At 38.1% G+C, this 21,148-nt stretch overlaps 1 protein-coding gene across 41 annotated transcripts in view; it reads left to right on the forward strand.

Annotated features, from left to right (window-relative positions):
- RIMS1 (regulating synaptic membrane exocytosis 1) overlaps positions 1-21,148 on the forward strand; it is a 507,196-nt gene that overhangs the window by 379,398 nt on the left and 106,650 nt on the right. For 30 of the 41 annotated variants that reach the window (XM_073336446.1, XM_073336400.1, XM_073336415.1 and 27 more), the window contains one exon: positions 16,375-16,487. The exons of the other annotated variants lie outside the window; for them this stretch is intronic. In XM_073336446.1, coding sequence (XP_073192547.1) covers positions 16,375-16,487 — 113 coding nt within the window. The remainder of the gene's footprint in view (positions 1-16,374; positions 16,488-21,148) is intronic. 41 annotated transcript variants of the gene reach the window in all.

Raw genomic sequence — 21,148 nt, forward strand, 5'->3', positions numbered from 1 at the left:
TTTTACAGTTAAATCCATTTTGCAGACTATAATAACCATTGTAGAAAGGTTATAGCAATATATATCTACTGTAAGTGATATAATTCATTATGATTTTGCATAGTCAGAAGACATACCAGCCTTCAGTAAACCAATTTTAGTATTGTGTAAAGCTCTTGATGTCAGAGAGGGGAATGGATATTGGAATGAGAGGTTGGTGGCAGTTTTCTTTTTTGTCTTGACAAATAATGTTATTGTGGAACTGTTTCTTCTGTAGTAAATTATGACATCCATGCTAATACCTCTTTTACAGGATTTACGCAGTATCTCAGAAATTCAGTTTTGGTCATCATTAAGTTAGGACTGAAAAAAAAAGTACCGGGTAGTTCTGATTTATTGTCCTTATCAGACAATGACTGATAAGTTAACACTCCCGGAAGCAGTTTCAATTTGAAGCTGATGGAAAGCCAACTTTTGAGCAAGTTTGTCAGTTTAGAAATGCCCATAACAGTAGAAATACTACATAGAAAATCCTATCGAAGAAACCTCAGAGTAAAGGATGGTGACAATCCCATTGCATCATAGAGGCAGGGTGATACCTGTGGTCAGGTACAGAGGAGTTCACAGAACACAATTTTACAGGTAAGGGGAAAATTCCAGTGTAAGATATCTTTTTATTCTGAAAACTCCAAAATGGCATAATTTAAAAAAAAAAAAAAAAACTTTGGGGGGCCTTTAGTTCTAAATGGGGATCAGTGGCTTCATGTATTTTTTTTAAATTATCTACCAAGTTGTTTATTTAGAAGAGCTATAAGACATGCAATAGTATTTTTCAACCCATTGCAGTATGTAAAAATTTTAGCGCTTGGACTCAAGGCTATGGACTTCTCTCAAGCAACAGAAATTTGAGTGAAAGTCATGATAATATTTGAGTCAAGTGTGTATATCTGTGCATTGAAATGCAAATATGGACCTTGATATGCAACTATGCCAGCTGTATCATGGCAAAGATTTCCAGACTCCCGTAATCACATGGATCTTATTGCAGGATCAAGGCCTGAGAGGTCTGCAAGTGAAAACTAGTCTATACAGGTATCTTTACATAATTCACATTTCTAAATATCTGTAAGTATTTGCAAACAAGCTACCATGCAGTGGTCATTACCCAGACTTGTAGTATTTTGAAATATATCGTTTTTCTTTCCTTGTTTTAATTGGCAATATTAAAAAAGGATATAAAAATAACATGAAGATTTTTCAACTCAGTGGTTAAATTAATGAAATTCTAAGCCCTGGCAAAGAAGAGTGTGTGCGTTCAACTTGTCACGTTGTGCTGAGCGATTGTAAAAGGCTTGAATCACTCTGTTACTACAGAACACAATGTTTAAGTGGCAAATAAAGAGTGGAGTTGCTGCATTAACTATGAATTTCTCTACTGTTGTATCATAACTTTTTATACATTTGCATAGATTTTGTGAGTCTGTCTGTCGTCTTTACTCAGTCCTTTCTCTATTGATAACAAGAACTGAATTAATGGGAGTTTGACCTGAGTAAGGATTTCAGGTTGAGCCCATACATTGTTATTTTGTAACTATTCACCCTTATTGTTCAAGGAAATTTATACAAGCTGGTGTTCTACAGCAGTTTTTTCCTAAGGCCGTCGTTAGCTGAAGTAGGTTGTATTCTGACAAATGAATAACTGAGAGGCATGTGGTTAAGAAAAGGTGTGTTAGAGCTTATTGAAATTTCAGAACCAATGAGACACATGGATGATTGTGCACTAATAAATTTGTTAGTCTCTGAGGTGCCACAAGTACTCCTTTTCTTTTTACGGATACAGACTAACACGGCTGCTACTCTGAAACCTGTCACGGATGATTAAAAGGATTATTGAAAAGTAGTTTCCATAATAAATACAGACAAACCAGATCACTGTCCCTGTCCTCACTCTCATTTGACTCTTGACAAAATGATTTATTTTTCATTTGGTTAACAACGTGGTTTCACATTGCATAGTTCTTATAATGATGCAGTGTGATATTAGATTTAATGTTTTTTTGTTTCTTTGTTGTTTTAACATTCCTGACCTATTGAGTTGTACCAGTTTACACTTCCATAAATAACTTTGTGCCTGACCCTTAGAAAAATCTCCCACCGGAGAAAGTCAGAACAGTGCCTGAATAAATATTGCAGGAAATGACCCTGTACTAACAGACATCTAAACCATTTGGCTTGAAATTTAGATTCAGGTAGGACAGCAGCTTTTTATCCAGAAAGTGGTTACAAAAATTGTCTCGATATCTTTCTTTAAAATCAAGATAGTTCTTTTTTATACTGCTTGAGAGAAGACTATTTTCCGTGTCTGAAGTAAAACAGAGGAATGTACTTAAAGACATACGAATGAATTTTCTGACAGATGATGGTATGCAATAATCAGAAATTAATTGTATTGTATATATTTTCAAGTTAACTCTTAAATAATGACTCCATCTAACCAAGGGGCCTCTTATTTGAAAAGACTTTAATATTGGTGTTAATGTGGTATGGGTACAATTTATATAAACTGGATTGAAAAAAAATTGATAAAATAGACCTATAAAGATCTTCATTGCATGAAGGAAGGACATATACTGACAAGTTATTTTCATTGTTACCTGTGGACAAACAATGATAGAATTTCATATGAAAGAATTGCAATATTGTTAAATAATAAAATTGAGTTGCAACTATAGTTCTCAGTTAGAGAATACAGAATATTGGTTTCTGCAATGCTATTGCAGCCAATGGGCATTTTTCTTGAGTTAGGGCTGCAGGATTGGACCCTCTCAGTTAAATTCTGCTCTGAAGTACACTGGTATAAATTCAGAGTAACTAAGAGCAGAGTCTGAGCTTTCTAACAAGAGGCTAATAAAAGAGGATACTATTTCAGTTTTCAATTCCCACCTTTTAGCATTGTTTTTGTTTTGTCTTCATGTCCCTATTTTCATTTAAAATTGTTAGATGGCATTGCATATTCAGAGCCAGATTGTGGAACCTTCACTCACGCTGAGAGACACTCACTCACATGAGTAGACCCTTTGACTAAAGTCAGTGTTGCCAGCTCCCACAATTTTATCTCAAGTTTCATGGTATTGGGTGTTTTCCTTAAAGCCCTGTTTTCTAGTGTCCAGTGATTTATTGAGAATTGCAGCTTTTAATTAAAAAATAAGTTTCTCACCCATCATTGTGGAGAAAACATGAAGTGAGTTTACCCTTGAGACTCAGAAATCAGAAGACAAACAGAATCCAAAATTTATTATTTAAAAACGTGTCTCCATTTTGGGGAGCCTGACTCATGTTTTTAGAGCACTTGGGGTTGGCACTACTATACTCAGCAGAAGAAGCAAAGACTTCACAATCTGACCATCAGTAACTTCATTGTTACTCATAGTTTTAAATAAATATTCTGCATTTATAATTTGTCATGGTTTATCATCCTGATTTTCCACATTACTTTTATGTATGCTCTGATACAGCCTATTGTATGTGCCATTGTCAAATGCAATACATTTCTTTGTCTAACTTTAAATTTGCTGATTTCTTTCTTTTGTTTCCATCATTCCATGCATTTAATTCATTGAAGAACAAGAGAATTATAACTCTTCCTCAAAAGGTAAATATTCACGTACATTTTACAAACACTTGACAACTGTGAATTTTATCTTTCTCCCCATTATTTTCCATGTTAATACGTTTCATTCAGTCATCAATGAAAATCAACTAAAAAAGTTCCATCTCAAATATCTAGCTGTTATCTGGTTTATCCCTCTTTACAACTGGAAAATTATTTGATGTGTGATCTCAAATTTCTGATTAAAATGGTGCATAGTGTATTTAACCTGAGTCCCTTGATACTATGTGCAGTAAAGTACGTGCTACTTTGGGTAGAAAGTCAGTCCAGAGGCCCAGGTTGTACCTCACCCCAAGGTCCGCAAGTTGGCTCTGTGCATGGTTTCCATTAATCACGTAATGGCATGTGAAGGCACAGAGGAACAGCCATGGCACCATCCTGTCCTCTCCTTCAAAGCCCCTGGACAATGCTTCATAAGTCTGAGGTCAGACAGGGGGAGTGGTTGGAGAGTGGAATGGACAGAGGGATGACAAACATTATCCCTCCTTCAGATGCAGGGAGATTCTGAAGAAGGATAGTACAGTTTGGGGCTGTGTTGTATATTCTTGGCATGAGGATCACCACTGCCAGAGAAGTCCTTAGTAGCACAGCTCCTATGGAGCTATGCTGCCAGGAAGCTACCTGGGAAACACAGAGGCACCCCACATGGTTTTGGCCTCCCATGGACCCGCCATGATCAATGTTGATTTCCGTGGTTTATTCCAGGAAGGGGAAGGGGAATCATACTTTGCACCTCTCCGAGTCAGGACTACGTGGGGGTAATTCTGGCTTTTTCTGAAAGAAGGAATGATTCAAGACAAAGTCTGCTTGAGGAGACAAAGAAGAATTCAAATGAACAATATTTAACTCTGACAGTAAAACATTGCACTAAAGAAACATTAATCGTAGTGATAAACCCAAATTAGAACATTAGATTCAAGTCCTCCCAGACTCTGGAAAATTCTGATCTGAATCTAAACTTCATAGGCTGTCGCCCAACCATCAGAGATCTGATCAGACTGGATATTGGATTTGAACCAGAACAGCAAATACTATCTGCTTTGAGGAAGTTTGGGTCTTAATCTGAATCCCATCTCCAAAGTTCTAGGCCATTTTGTACTAACAGTTCAGGACACAATGCTGTACAGCAAGTTTTTAGTCTTTTCATGGTATATATTCAACTTTTATTTTTTACCACCTGAGAAAGTGCCATAAAAAGAACAACCAATTCACTTTGTTCTGTGTTCACTTACTTGGTTTTCACAGAACATACTGTATATGGCCCAATCATTCAGTACTTATCTAGACAAAATTCCTATTGTCTTCAATGACAGTTTTACCTGGTAAGAACTCCGGCATCCATTCTCATAGAGGCATATTTTCACCATGATCTGAAAATAATTCAGTGTTAAAGGAACACTGTCTACTTTCTAAGGTCCCCATGCGCAGACAGAAGTTACATCAAGGTTTGTATGTTGTTAGCAGGCCAGCATTTCAGTATTGCCAATCCTGTGGCAAGATTGGCTTAAAAATCATGAGTTTTTTTTAAGGCTCATATTTTGGACTGTTTTCTGATTTGTAAAGACAGAGGAGGTATCACCCCATTTCTGTGTATGTATATCAGGAAATTCAACCTAAAATGAACAGTTGGAGGACCTCCTTCCTTTTTTTCTGGCTGATAGATGAGACACTTCACAATCTTCCCCTGATCGCTGGTACTGCCTTCGGCTCCCGCTCAAAGCCCCATACCTTTAGTGGGTGTTGCCTCCTGCCTCACACTCTCTCCTTCTGCTTGTGACTGCACCTGTCCAGCTCCCACTGTAGGTTCAGTTTCACAACTCTGCTCCTTCCCATTCTCTGGATATTGGAGCAGCTCCTGCCCAGTCAAACCCACCCCTCACACACGCGACTGCTCTTGACCAGCTCCCCTCCATACAGGAGCTCAGCAGCAGTGGGGAAATAATAGACTCCTGCGGCTGGAGAGGGTGGGTGGATATGCTACAGGAATCACTTCTTTCCCTCTTCTGACTTCCCATAGCTCTTCTCCTCATCAGCACAACACTAAGTGAATGAGGGGGCAGGTGGGAGCTGCCTCTGCTCCTTTTTTTGTAAAGGAGGGAGAAGAGATTCCACAGTAGATTGAGCAGTAGCCTTTGCTGGTGGCAGCCAGGCCTGCAGCCTAGTGCCTGTGATACAGGCTCCCAGTTGTATTCTCCGGTTGCTGTGGCCAGAAATGCAACATTATTTATAGGTCAGTCAGAAATCCAGAGCTATGAGGAGCTTCTTACAAGATCAAGAGGAGACACTATTACTGTTATAACACCATAGGACTTGTAAAAAAAATTACAGTCATTGGTGAGAGTGATGTTTTCCACATGCTAGAGCCGTCTTGCATTACCACAAAAAAGTTCCATAATCACAATGACTTTTTGAAGAGCACTGTTTCTCTTTCTGTCATATAAATGCAACAGTATGCACTTGTGTGGAAGAAATGAGACATCTAGTGGCCAAGGAGAATGGGAATTTTTTCAACCAGTTGCAAAGAAATTCTCTCATTTTCTTATATTAACAATGTCCTGGCCAACATAGGGAGTGAGTATGGTACTGAACCTGATGTATCTAAAAAACAAAAACAAAAACCACCACCTTATTACTAGAAAGTACATTACAAATTTAGATCCACATACCTTCTGGGACCAAAATAGGCTATATTGTTCTATAGTCCCTAAAGACACAAACAATATAATATTCTTCTTCAAACAATTAAAAGTTTTACCATGTTGGTAAATAATAAAAATGACTTTCAATTAGTCTTAGACTCCTAAGTGCCTATGTTACTTTTGAAAATCAGATTTAACCTCTGAAGTAACTTAGGTGCTCTTTGAAAATTTTACCCTAAGGTTTAAAGGGCAAAAAATCAAAGGGGAATATTTGATATCTACTAGGTAAGTTCTACAGCTCCCAGAATCGTGTGGCCAGTCTCTGCTAGTCCTAGCTTAGGTTGAAGCAACCTCGGGCAGTTCTACCCTATGGTCAAAAAGAACTGTACACTCACCTAAGGATTAATAAAACATGCAGCGCAGCCACAACTCCTTCCCTACCTCCTATACCACAGCCTGCAGATGGGCTAACACAGGAGCCGTTATACCAGCTCTATGCTGCTGCGATGCCAGAAACCCCATCCGTGGAGTTACGAGGTCCTTTTGACCACAGCAGCAAAGCTGGAGTGGAATTGGGCCCAAAGTTCTTAGAGCCATTCTGCCATTTTGATTCCACTATCTGTGACTTGGATTGCTATTCACGTCACACTAAGGGAGAGTTAACCTGAAGTGAATGCAGAATAGTTAAAAATAATCTTCAAATGGTTTCAGATTAGTCCATGCAGCACTCTGAAGTCTTTGAGTACTGGTGTGGGTAGTAAATTTGCTTTGTGTTCATTATGTACACTCACCAGTGTTAGAGTTCCTGCATTGCTTAAATGGCTCACAACATTTATTTATAGGAGCATAAAACTGAGTGCTAATACATAAGATATTGAAAGCTTACATGTAGACTGGGGCAGAGATTGCCTTCTTGTGTGCAGGTGGATGATCCCTAGCATTTTGGGTGGTACCAGATTACAAATAATCTTAATATTTAAGTTTGGAGTCGGAATAACTTTTCATTCATTTTTCCAATGAGTGTTTGAATATACTTGCTTTAGCTCCCTCCCTTCCAGATGGTTAATTAATTATTATTCTTAGTCCTATTTGAGTAGCTGCTATTAGGACAGAAAGGGTAGCTGTATACAAAAATCTGTAATTTCATTGGGGATCCTCCCTATAATAGTTAAATTTGAATGCAAGATAACTATATGAATCATCTGAGTCCAAAATTATCAGTTTTATTACCATACATTCTAAAAATGTATGGAAGGCAATATAGTTTGTACAAGAAACTGAAGACTCTATAGACCTAAATTCGTCCAAAATAAACTCCTTTTTCAAATGTAAAATGAAAACCATCCAGAGAAAATGAGGGTGAACAATGACGGTTGTAAAATAGTAACTAAATACTTCATTCACTAAATTCCACAACACTTTTCAATTGAAATATTTGTAAATTATTCACCCAGCTCTCATGAACATAAAACTGAATCTGATTTTGTTTTTCATGAATATCTTCATTACCTTCTCAATATGTTACTTGGCTGATTGAAGAAGTCAAAGGAGAAAAAAAATATCATGCAGAATTAAAATAGTAAATTGAGGAATATTTATTTTGGGTCTGATAAACAGTGAAATTGGTATTTATTCTCCCAATACCATATTTGGGGCACTCTCATTAATGATATCCCACATTCTTAAAGTGCTAGAACAACTTTTCAATGTGCTAAATTACTCTTCAGAAATTGCCTTCTCATTGTCTATGTTCTTTCTTTTATATATACTTTCCTTCAACAATTTGAATAGGAAATTGTCTAAAATTATTCATGGATTCATAGATTTTTACTCGAGAAGCTATTATGGTTATCTGGTGTGAGCTCCTGCATAACAAAGGCCAAGTCATTTCACCCAGTGATTCTTTGCATCAACCCCATATCTTGTGGCTGAGCTAAAGCATATTTTAGAAAGATATCTTCTTTTGATTTGATTTAAAGACATCATGTGATGGAGAATTTGCCACATCTTTTGGTAAGTTGTTCCAATGGTTAATTACCTAACTGTTAAAAATGTGCACCTAATCCCTGGCCTTAATTTATCTACCTTCAATTTCCAGATCTTGTGATACCTTTATCTATTAACAAGTCCTGTGTTATCAGAAATCTTCTCCTCATATGTAGGTAATTATAGACCATGGCCAAGTCACATCTTGTCATTCTCTTTGATCATTCCGCAAGATTGAACTTCCCAAGTCTGTCACTGTGAGGCAGCTTTTCCAGATCTTGAATAATTCTTTTAGCTTTTTCTGAACCCTTTCCAATTTTTCAACAACATTGAATCTGGAATACATACACTCCCTGGAATAACTGTTCCTTTTGAAGTTAGATAAATTGAGTAGTGTGTGGTTTTCAATGTATTTTGAATGTCCTAAAACTGAAGCTCTGTTTTGCAATGTATATTGAAGATTCCTAACACCTCCCTGGTGTCCTTGGCCAAAATTTCCCTTGCCCGCTAGTGTTGTTCTGTTTCCTGGATGGCTGTTAGTCTCTACCCAAGAGATGATGAAATTTCAGTATTATTGTATGTGTATAGTTTGTGGAATGTTCTTTAGCTTGGAATCTGGTGAAGGACTTGAAGCTGGCCACTCACCACATCCTGAAATAGCAGTATCCTGTGTGGTGATGTTGTCTTTATAATAATTCACTGCTAAAATAATTGTAATTCCTCTTTCACATAAATGTGTGTGTTTTTTTTAATGTTGCTCATTGCCAGGATTCCAAATCTGCAAAGTCTGCATAGTGTAGTCTGTCTATGTTGGTTATTGGTGTATGTGAAAGAGGTGCAGGAATAAAAGCGTAAGGTGGGGAATCATAAGCTAGTGATAGAAAAGAACCACATCATCTTCTCCATACCCTGCTAATGCGATATTGCTACCTACCATATATTCCTTAGTATTTAGATAAGGCTAGGTCTCAATGCCTCACACATTGGGAAGATCACAATTTTTCATGGGAGATTGGTCGGCAATCCAGTGGGCCTTACAGTTAAATGATTCCTGATACATTACACAAATTTTCTTCAGCTACATTTCAGCCTATTACTCTCACTTCTTGATATTTACACCCATTATATAACTATAAAATACAAGTCAGTATTTCCAGGCTCCTAATCAGTTTATATCTCTTCTTTGAATTCCTTTTAATTTGTCAACACATTTCTTGCATTAAGGTTCTCTGAAACGTAAGCAGTACTAGGTATGGTCTCTTTAGCATTTGATACTGAGGAACTCTGCTGTCTCCTTGGTCAGTGATATGTGACCTGATATTTACAGCTCAAAACCCCCTTTGTTTTCTTGGTATTCACATAGCATTGCAAGATCAAATTTAGATTGTTTTGCTTTATCACATTTAGGCATATTTTTAAAAATATCTTTGCTTATATTTTTGCAAGAAGAATCTCGGTTTATTATTTCCTGCCCGTATTTCTACCCCTTTGTACTATTTTCATGTCAGCATTGGTGTTTGCAATCCCTCAATTTAATAAAATCTGCAAATATAAATTTATATGTAGTTTATCCCCTCAAATTGTTAGAGATGTTAAATAAATCCAGACACAAACCCATCTCCGTGGCACTGCCGATTATCATTACTGGCCTTCGTTTGCAGACCTCATATGGTTTTCAACCTATACTATTCAGATTAGTTCAATTTGAAGTAATTTTAAAATAAGATGTCATGCACTATTATGTCCACATCTTTACTAAACTTCAGGTATATTGCATCTATTGCATTCTGCCCATTTACTAATTTTGTAACTTGGTTAAAAACAAAATCTATTGAATTTATCTGCTATGGTATATTTTATATATGACCATACAGTTTATTGCTCATGGTTCTATTGTTCTATAGAGGCACTGGGGCATTTGGAGGGCACTCCGCCAAAAATTCATAGCTGGCATAGTCCTTTAAGGGCTGTCTTAAGTTATAGCAATTCTTGGCCTGCTCTAATTTTTTCCAGGGCTGGGACTAGAGCAGTTGCAGCTTGAGAATAAGAGAGCTGTAACCAACTCCCTAATATGTCTTCATCTCTTCCGCTCCTGCACTGAGCAGATATTTGTGCCAGAAAGATTCCGGCCCACTGGGAATTTGGATTTAATTTTTGTTTTACACAAGCAATTTAAACATACAGATACTATAAATACCACAAACTAATACTTGAGACTTGTTTTTCTTGTGATGAAAATCAAACAAGAAGTATATTTAATTTTAATTATAGCTTGTTTTGTAACAATAACAAGAAATATTTCCATCTTTCAAATTACTATTTATAAACCATTACAAATTATTATGATGACTTACTCTTCCACTGCATACATACCACTTTTTCTTATTCTGTATACTCAAATTAGAAGTCCAGGTATGTAGTTTTACTTCCAACATCTGACAGGATTCAATTCTGAATTTTCTCGGACACATTTAGACTACTCTGCTGTATTTGGGTCTCCGTTAGTGCAGAAGTCCACCCACCTGGTCTTGACTGCATGATGAGAGCCTTATTTGTTAACTTATCTTAATAAAATAATGTCCAGTCATTTCTAGGTAAAAATGTACATAAGCCAGGGAATGAACTGAACAATATAACTGTATGTCTTCCCTTCCACTCAGTGAGCAGCACAACACTGTGTAAAATATGGCCTAAAAATGTTAGGTAACAAAAGTTACCAAAAATAATGAAAAGAGAAAATTCTTCAGGAAATCCTTGGGATACATTGGCAGCACAGTGACCTTAACTCTTAGGGTTCAAACTGCCCTTGGATGGTTCATTTGACTTTAGGAGGAGCCAAATACTTAAACATGCAAATGCAGAATTTCTTTATGTTAATGGGCAACACATATATAATGTCCTGTGCAACACATTAAACATATATCCTAAGGCTAATGTTTCCGAAAGAACTTAAGGGAGTTAGGTTCCAAACTTCCACTGAATTTCAGAGGGAGTTAAGAACTTAACTTGCTTAGGTACTTTTGAAAATCCCAACCCAAATCTTTCTACAGGAATATATAAGCAGTAATCTATTAATACAGTGACATTTTACTGGTATTGGTTAGTTTAAGGCTTATATTGAATTCTACTTCCTGACTTAGTGGGATAAGACTGGCAGGGCAATCGCTACACCCCAGGGTCCAAGTTGGTGAACAGATGTGCCTCCTTTTCCTCTCTCCCTGCTCAGAATACATGTAGAGATCATATGTTGGCAGGGGCTGGTGCTGGAGAGCGTTGAGCACAGTCACACATTAGCTAATTCAGGTGTATATGGTAGGTAACGGAGGGAGCACAAATTGGCCCCAGCAAACCCCTCTCCTTGTGTATTTAAGCATTCTTGGGCTCAGAACACCCATTCTTGCTACTTAAAGCTGTCTTGCCCTGTGCTTTAGTTGGTGTTGTTATTAGAGCAGGGTTACCAGGGTTTCTCTGGATCTGATCCAATTGCCTTTTGAGGTTAGAAAGCATTTTTTAATCTCTTCTGGACAAGACCGGTAGAGGTATCTGGTGGGTTTTTCATCCTCCTAACAGCATCCTGGAGGTATGATACGTGGGGGTAAGAAGGGTAAAAAAATAAGAGGATGAAGCAATGTATGTCAATAAATATTGTCACAAATTGTAGCCAGTGCCCAGCATGTAGAGTTTCAAAAGGCCAGCTCTTGGGGGTGAACACAACCATGGGACCCAGGAGAGATACGAGAAGGTATTAAATCTTTGCAGACTGGGTTCTCTCGTGTCTGTACGGTCATTTCCACCTTCAGTAGGTGGTTAGTGGGACCAGACAGTGGGCTGAATCGTGAACTGAGCAGGGGTATTTAGCAAAGGGAGCTTGGCTTCATTCCTTAGTGGTATGGTGAGAGGCCATTCAACCCCACACTGGACACAGTTGATGTCTGGCCATTTGGGGAGTCATTCTGTCCTTATATGTTAAAATTGATAAAGTTGAGGCCTGACATTTTAAATCCTTTCACACGACTGGCATAATGCTTCTTCATGTCCTGAGTAATGGGAATCATTGTTCTTCAGCTCTCACATAGTTTACCCAGGAAGAGCCTGAAAACCCCTTATAATAAAAGATCTGGGCCTAGACCTGCAATCCCATTGTGAGTAGTCCACTTGACTTCACAAGTAAGAGCTTTAGAATTTTCCCATAGCCATCTGGCTAACAGAATACCTCTGAGCTATATATCTGTGGATTTTGACCTCTACAGCTGCTGAAATGCGCTATGTGGACTCTCATCAAATAAATGTAAAGGCCAAAAATAATTGTAATGCTTTTTTTTTGTGGGGGAGGGGAAAATAATAAATAAATACATACATAAAGATAGGTTTCTCCAAAGTACATTAAAATCCTGATAAATGAGTATAATATTAAGAAGAGATATAAACAATTAATGTAATTGACATTTTTAGACGTATGAACAGTTGTCTGTGAAATACTACAACCAGAACTGTCAAACTGTGCTTCCTTTTGGGGAAAGTGAATGAGAACTAACCATACAGTCCCAATGAAAGTTTCCTAGTGCAGTTCCCCTCTCCTAATATGTTATAATATTGACTTCTTGCCTGAGTCAGTGGGTGCTGATGAGACTTGGGATATGTCTACATCGCAAACAAAAGGTGTGTTCTTAACTTGGTGTAGCTAACCCACGTTAGCAAACTCAGGTGAAAATAACAGTGAAGACATAGCAACTCCTATTTAACTTGGGTTAGCAGCTTGAGTTTAACCTGCTCCCCTACCCCAGGTTCTCAGTTAAAAGCCAAGGTGCTTTGTCTTTATTGCTATTTTAACCCTAGTTAGCTAACCCGAATGAAGAACACACCCATTTTTTGCAGTGTAGAACTACCCTTAGTGTGGGATTTCTATCAGGTGTGGCTTCCACCACTGAACACAGGTTTCACAAGGGTGAAACTTGGCCCCATTAAAGTTAATGGGAGTTTTGTCATTGACTTCAGTGTAGCCAGAATTTCACCCATAAAGTTGGAGTAGCACTTCTTACTTTGTGTAACTATTACTGATGATGAGGTTAGAGGTCTGTGAGTCTAATGCTTTAAAATGTAAATTAGTGTATACTCTTAGTGCTCAAGGTTGCTAAAAAAAAAAAATTCCCCAAACCCCAACCCTCTGTACTTACACAAATTCTGAAAGGACATATACCATATTTCTCTTAGAAGCAGCTGTACATTAAATGTTCATGTGAACTCTGGGTTACCTAACAACACTTTTCCAATTACATAACCAAGTAACATTTTTGAATCTTCACATCTGATTGAACCTCCTTTCAGAACATTCAGTTAGATGCATAACAGATATGTGTTTGTTTATGCATGGCAGACAAGCTACAAAGTACCATAGTTGTATTTTATAGATAGAATATGCATTTTACACATATCCTGTTTAGGAATATAAGAATAATGAATCAGTGGGCTTAAAACCATTATCTTAAATTATGCACAAAACCAAATTTATCATACAATTTTAATTCTATTCACAATCCTCACTGGTAGTTCTCATGTAAACTTAAATAACTATCAATTCCAGGCATAAATACTGGGATTAAGATGTCAGTCCTTGGTGGCACATGCAAAATAGGTAGGGTAGTGACCTAATTTAATCCTCTCATTTCTCCCCACAATTTATTGCAGATGCAGAATAAAAGGCCATCTTTAAAAATTTAATGTAGAGAACTCAATTTTGCCCTCAGATACCTCCATGCAACTTCCATTGAAGTCAATTGGAGTTGTATTTGCATATCTGATCGTAAAACTGGACCCCTACTATTAAGGTACACATTTCCCAGCATAATTAGTAATCTAGAATACTCTGTGGGCCCAGTGTGGCATTCTGCATGTCTAGGATTTGCCAGACTGGGCCCTCCATAATGTGTGGATATTAAAGGTTACTACAACAACCTTTACTTTTGCATTTCTTGCCTTTAGAATTTAAAATTATAACTATATCAGATCATTAATGTAATTTGTTTTATTTAATTTTCCCATTTTTAAAAAATAAAAGTAGAGGGAAAGGGATGTTCAAAATTGTGCCCCGGTGCATTTGCTTGTACCCAGCCAGCATATAGAGACATTCCATGGTTTACACGCTCAAGCGCAATAGATAGGTAGGTGCACAATCATTGTTTGGGCAGTTGCTCACAGTTTTGAACAGCTGACCTAATCTTCATACTGATTTCTGTATATTTCTATACTTGCAAAGAAAAAAAATGTAGGCATATATAGAACTCCACAATAAAACAACAACACAAAGTCCGACAGCCTCAATATCTAGAGAGACAAAGTGGGTGAAGTAATATCTTTTACTAGACCAGCTTCTGTTGGTGAGAGAGACAGGCTTACACAGAGCTCTTCTGTTAGTTCACAGTGCAGACTTGTAAATACCATAGTGTATTAATTTTAAACTTAGTTGACATTCTGAATTTTATGCTTGTAAAACTGATTTTTTTCAGTGACTTATAATTCAATGCTTTTTATTTTGATTTGTTTTGTTTTCCCTCACTGTCCTGGGTATTAACACTCAGGGATTAATCACCTGAATTTTTTTTATTTTTAAAATTCATCAGTATTTGAGAGATGCATGTGTAAAAAAATAAATTAACATCTTGACATCAGAAAGTAAATTTATAAAGCCATGTGTAACTCAAAAGTAGGAGAAAGGACTGTGCTCAGATTTTTCCAAATTAAAAAATCATCTTTGCTGTGAGACAAATCAAGAATATTTCAGATGAAAAGGAGAATTTTTGCAGAAAATGTAAAAACAGACAGTTATAATGGAAGTCCTAGTGTAACTTTAAGTATAGTGACCACTATAAGATTATTGGGGCCTAGTTTCATAGATTCGTAGATATTTAGGTCAGAAGGGACCATTATGATCATCTAGTCTGACCTCCTGCACAACGCAGGCCACAGAATTTCAACCACCACTCCTACAAAAAAAAAAAAAACCTCACACTACCACTTGTACTCATATTATGTAGTACTATATTCTGAGAGTAATCTCACTGTTTCCAGTAGGACTGCTTGTGGAGTAAGGTGCTACTTAATGTGAGTAAGGATGGCAGAATATCTAGCCCTTTAAGAGAAATATATGTAGCAGTTAATTTCTTTTGCTTCTTTTGACTGGAGGAACCTTTCTATAGAAACAGCCACCAAATACTGAGCAAAAATAATGGAATAAATGTGTACATTCACCCAAACACACACAGAATCTTTCACATCTTCCCTACTTTATTTTTTCAAAGGTACATTTGCAAACATATTCAGTACTATCTGCTAACTACTTTCAAGGAAAGAAAAGAATGTTCTCTACAATACTACAGTTCTTAGGGTTTTTTTTAAAAAAGAACAGTAAATATTACAGTGGGAAAAAGTAAAAATGCAAGAAAACATTCTTCATTATTATTATTATACTATTATTTCTTTGCAAAAAAAGAAAACATGGGAAAGCAAATACTATATTTCTAAGGTCCATGAGGCACAGCAAGCAAAAATTATGCAAATTATTTTTGTATGTTTTATAGTCGATAGAGAAAATTGTTCCTCCTTATAAATGTTTTAGTCATAGTAAACAATTACTGTGTTGGAAGATAGTGGTAGGAAACAGCTTCTTATTTAAATATTTTTAGTATTATCTGTACAGTGTATTAACACTTAGAACACAATGATAACATTTTTCACAGTCAACAAATGTGTGGTTAGAAACACATGTATGTATATTCTCTGCATCCAGAGGGCTTAACAAGTTTATAGTTCAGCCTATCAATTTAAATTCCTTTGTTCTTTTGACATCTATTACACTAGCTTGATAGTATATGGGAAATTTGGATATCTATCCATTTTCAGGTGAAGACTCGAGGCAGCTGAAGTACTTGATTTATTAATATTAGTCTTCCTCTGTTCAGTGTTTACACCCTGCTTGTTATTGTACTGTTTGTATATTTCTTTGTTTTGTTGAGATGGAAATAAGATCAAAATTGCTGCTAAACCATTTATTTCTTGAGAAGTTTTTCACCACTTTTAATAGGCTTCCATTATGTGTTTTTACAGCAAGCTTAGTAGTGGAGGAGGAAACGCGACTGATGAAAATGAAAGTGCATCGTTATAATCAGACAACAGGGTCTGGTTCTAGCCAAGAATATGAGCGTGAGCAATATACTAAGGTAAAGTTAGCAGTATTAAAACAATATTTTGTTTGGAAAGGTGAAGGAGTAACATGGCTATTTAAAATATTATCCAATACTTAAGGATATAATGTTTACATATTTTGAAGAAAGCTTTTTTGAATCACAGCTTTATTATATCACTTTATATTAGACTCATAGTCAGAAAAGTGTATTAGACTTTAGTTTTTGAAGTAATCTAAAATGGGTTTGCACAATACAAAATGCTTTTGCAGATGCTTGTAGAGTAACATATTTGCTTCCTAATATTGCTACAGACATAATCCTTCCTGCTTGGAAATACATGAAGGGATTTTGTTTTCACAGTATAACTCAATCATCAGTTGAGTTTTGATCTTCTTTTCTCATTGAAATTTAAAATTTTCTTTTGAGACACAAATTTACATGATAAATGTGTAATTGTTGCATTAAAAAGTTTAGTCCAAAGGTACCATATGGCAAATTTTGTTTATAATACATATATGTGCTTCCACAGCCATTTGACCTTTCTGCTGAATAGGTCTCAATTAGAACGCAGAAAATGACTTGTAGAGTTCTGTTATGCCTTTTACAAGCCAAGCCATAGAGGACAGAGCTGTCCATATGTGCATAATTGCTGAAGGCATTTGGCCTCCTGGAGCAGGAGCACTGAGGCAGGAAGGATGCTTCTGGAGGTCCTGGGGGAGAGGTACTTAGAGGTAGATCATATGATTCCTTTTTAGAGAGACAGTATTGTTTCTATTTAGTGTAAATAAAAGACCATCAAAGGTAGGGTTACCATATTTGAACATTCAAAAAAGAGGACACTCCACGGGCGGGGGGGCGGTATTTGCTTGCGCCCCCCGGCCCTGCCCCAACTCTACCCCTTCCCCAAAGTCCCCGCCCCAGCCCTGCCTCCTCCCCTGAGCGCGCCGCGTTCCCCCTCTCCTCCTCCCTCCCAGCCATGCTGGGAGCTTGGGGGAAAAAGCAGGCACTCTCTCGAGTGATCAACATTCACTCTCTTTCTTGAATGATCAACTCTTCTTTGCGAAAAATAATAAAAATCCCGGATGTTTTTAGATATTTAAAAATTCCTCCTGGATGATGATTTAAGAACCAAAAAGCCAGACATGTCCAGGAAAATACAGATGCATGGTAACCCTAAAGGCAGAACCAACCACTCTGGTGCTGTACTAGAAGCATTCTAACAACAAAAGTATTGCATTGAGACTATTGCATAACAATAATTTGCTTAGTATGAGCAGCCATAGGGTGACAGTATGAAGATAAAAGCACACTGTAGGAAGTTGTAAGTGCACAGTATTACCACCATCACAACTATAAATTAGTCAAAAATCATGAATTGGCCCCCTAGACTCATGAGAATATATTTTGGGTTCCTTTTATTTGCTTTCTGGCTTTTGAACCTTTACTGTTCACATTTTAAAGCTTTTCTTCACATGGACTAGAAACGTTTGGGTTTTTTTAAACAATGCAAGCTGGGATTTTCACTCTCACTCCAGGCACTAGGGCTTCAAGAAAAATGCCACACCTTGCAATCCTTGCAGTAAAATCAAGTTGGCCACACTAGAATGCTTCAAGCATGTACTCCACAAGCACAGGTATCCGACTGCTAGACACATTCCCCCCACTTTCCCCAATCCTGAGAACACAGCAACTTCCAGTTAAAATTAATGGGAGCTGCTGGGTCCTTAATGATTCAAAAATCAGGCCGCACACTTAGGCTCCTAAATTGCTATTTAGGTTTGAAAACGTTGGTCTTCATGTAATTAAACTGGAGAGCATTTCAAATATGGGAATATTTTATAACTGGGATATAAATTGTCATCAAAAATAGAAGAGATAGATACAAAAATTCCCAGGAAGAGGAAGATAATGTATTAGGCCACTGGTTGTCAAAATAACACAGATGCTGGTGCTATAACACTTTTTGCTCAATATTTCCAGTCAAATCACCTGAAAAACAGCCCTACTTTTTGGGTAAAAGTAAAATAGCTCATTTTATGCTGGGTTTATATTATAGATCACATGAGATAGATTCAATCAACCAGATACATGGGGGAAATACTATGTGACATGTCCCATGTGACCAAACCAATCAGTCACAAACTCAAAATACCGCATAAGCAGTAGCTTGTTAAAAATTGTGGGTATCCAGATAAAAGGAAGAGAATTCCCTTGGGCTTTTTTGGGCACTTCATTGTCAAATCATTGTTGATTCACAGCTGCAGGTCAAACTTCAGTCATAGTTGGTTTGTTCTAACTACATATACAGTTGAAGTCAGACGTTTCTCACTGCTCTAAACGTACCCAATTTTCATAATTTTTCAACACAGATATTTTTCAATACAGATAGACATGTATTTCTGGAGGACAGTGAAACACTTATTAGATTATGTCTGTCTCAAAGACGATTATGTGCTTTGGTTGGCGTTTGCTGTCAGCCCTTCAAATTCCTAGATTTCCCCCCAGTATTTGTCATGGGGCTGATACACCCCGTGACTCTTTGGGGGTGGGAGAGAGAGGTGCGTTACAGCCCCGCAGTTGAGTCGGTAGGACTGCCCCCGGACTCGGGGTTGCATGGCCCTGTGACCTTAGTCAGTAGCCTGGTCCCTGCACTCAGGGCAGGGCGGCCTAGTGGCCAGAGTCAATAGTGTAGGTGAGCTGGACCACCACCCCAGCGTGGGCGGTGGCCAGGATAGGGGGACCTGGGCCCGCCTTCTCCACCAGATCCCAACCCAGGGCCCTGTCGGTGGTGGGGTTGCCCACCACCAGCTTGGGAGGGATCCTACCAAAACACACAGAGCTATCTCCAGTTCTACCACCACTTCCCTGCAAAGTTTCCCTGGGTCACTTCCTACCCAATTCTCTGCAGTTTGCCACCTCTTGGTCTCCATGGTCTCTCCCCTCTCTGCTGTGTCTCAAGCCTATGTTTTGGGGTCTGTCTCCATCTGGCTGGCCTCCACGTCCTGGAGTGCAAGCATTCCTCCCCCAGGTGTCAGCAGCCCAGCTCCTTCCTCACTGGCAGTCAGCCCAGATTGAGCTGCTCTGCTGCCTTTTATATCGTCTCCAGCTGGAGCATGCCCAACAGAGCTGAGGGGACATCGCCTCCTTGGCCAAGAGAGAAGGGTTAACCCCTGCGCACCACTGTGGGGCTGGTACATCCCATCACAGTACTAATATGGGGAACTGAGGCCAAAATTAAACCCTTAGCATTTAGGTGCTAAACTAAAATAATTGTATTACATCACTGTTCGTTAAGAAGGAATGTTTAAATATAAATGATCATATCTTAAAGGAAGCATTACCTTTTCTGGGCACCTTATGTCATTACAAAGAAGCTGAGCATTTCAAGATAAAACAGTGGAAAGTAAAATGAGTAATTTGTGCTGAGCTTGAAATCCAAAATATCCTTAACATGCACCTGTTTAATGTTCCAGTTGATTAAAATTAAATATAACATCTGAGCTGATGATCTTGTGTCACCTGATCCTGATACATGGGTGGATAAAGTTTTACACTGTGACCCATTATTTGTTTTTGTTTTCTAATCTCAGTTATTTTTAACTTGTCACTACTATATAGTGGTTTTTGCTCCAGTAACTTTGTCATTTTATGCGTTAAGGTCGTTACTGCACGGATACTATAATGCAATCTGTTATAAATGTTTAAGGTATAAGGTTTAACCAAGTTCATTGTTCAACCACACCAGAAAAAAGACAGGAGGTAATGGATGTCATTTAATGAGGCTGCAACTTTATTCACTTATAACATGTGGGAGTGCCCATCAGTTCCCTGCTTTTCCAGATGTAGGAACCCCAAATCCCTTCCTCAGCTTCCTTAAAGGAGTCTAGAAACAGGAGGGAGGTCATCTCCCTGCTGATGAGATGTAGAAGCTGCAAACTCCACTTATTCAGCTCCCTTAAGAGATGCTTTCCTTCAAACTCTTTTCGGGCATGTTATATCCAGTAACCATATCCCTTCTATACTGAGTACCGGCCAGGACATCTGCCACAAGGAGGCACCAGCAAAATGCTTAGCTGCCTCCCACACCTCTGCCTGGTTCCCAGATATTCACTGATTCCTTCCTGTTTTTGTTTTTAACCAAAGTGAACCATATTTGCATCCGGTGTCTGCTCCCAAAGAGTGTACAGCACACATCAGCTGGTCCAATAGCACGCCTCTGCTTCCATTCCAGCTCAGGATTGCCTTACTCTCTAGGCCCAGATGTGAACTGCTCACCAACCTGGAAGCCCTTCCTGTGTGCCCAGTATAAAATATTGTGCCTGCAGATCCACACCGCTGCTCACCTGGCCTGTTTGCATGATTCTGAAAGTGGAAGTACAAGAAAATTAACTCTGATTTGTGTACACTTGAATGTCATTGCCTGAATTGCTGTGGCCCCTAGCCCTAGGTGGGCCACAACTATTGCACCCCCAATCAGAAAAAGTGGGAACCAAATTCTTGCACCAGTAACCCCAGCTTTGAAAGCCCCTTTTTGAAAACTGTAACAAAGCTGTGAGGAGCCTTCTATCACCATGCATAAAGAGGGGCCGTATGGGTCTCATTGCTGTATAAATCCTTAATGTTCTTACTGGGCAATTCCTTGCCTCACCCCACAGATGTAGCTATATGGACTCACTTTGCCCACTTGATCAGTT

This window comes from Lepidochelys kempii, chromosome 3 (assembly GCF_965140285.1).
Source record: "Lepidochelys kempii isolate rLepKem1 chromosome 3, rLepKem1.hap1, whole genome shotgun sequence".
Classification (NCBI taxonomy): domain Eukaryota; kingdom Metazoa; phylum Chordata; order Testudines; family Cheloniidae; genus Lepidochelys; species Lepidochelys kempii.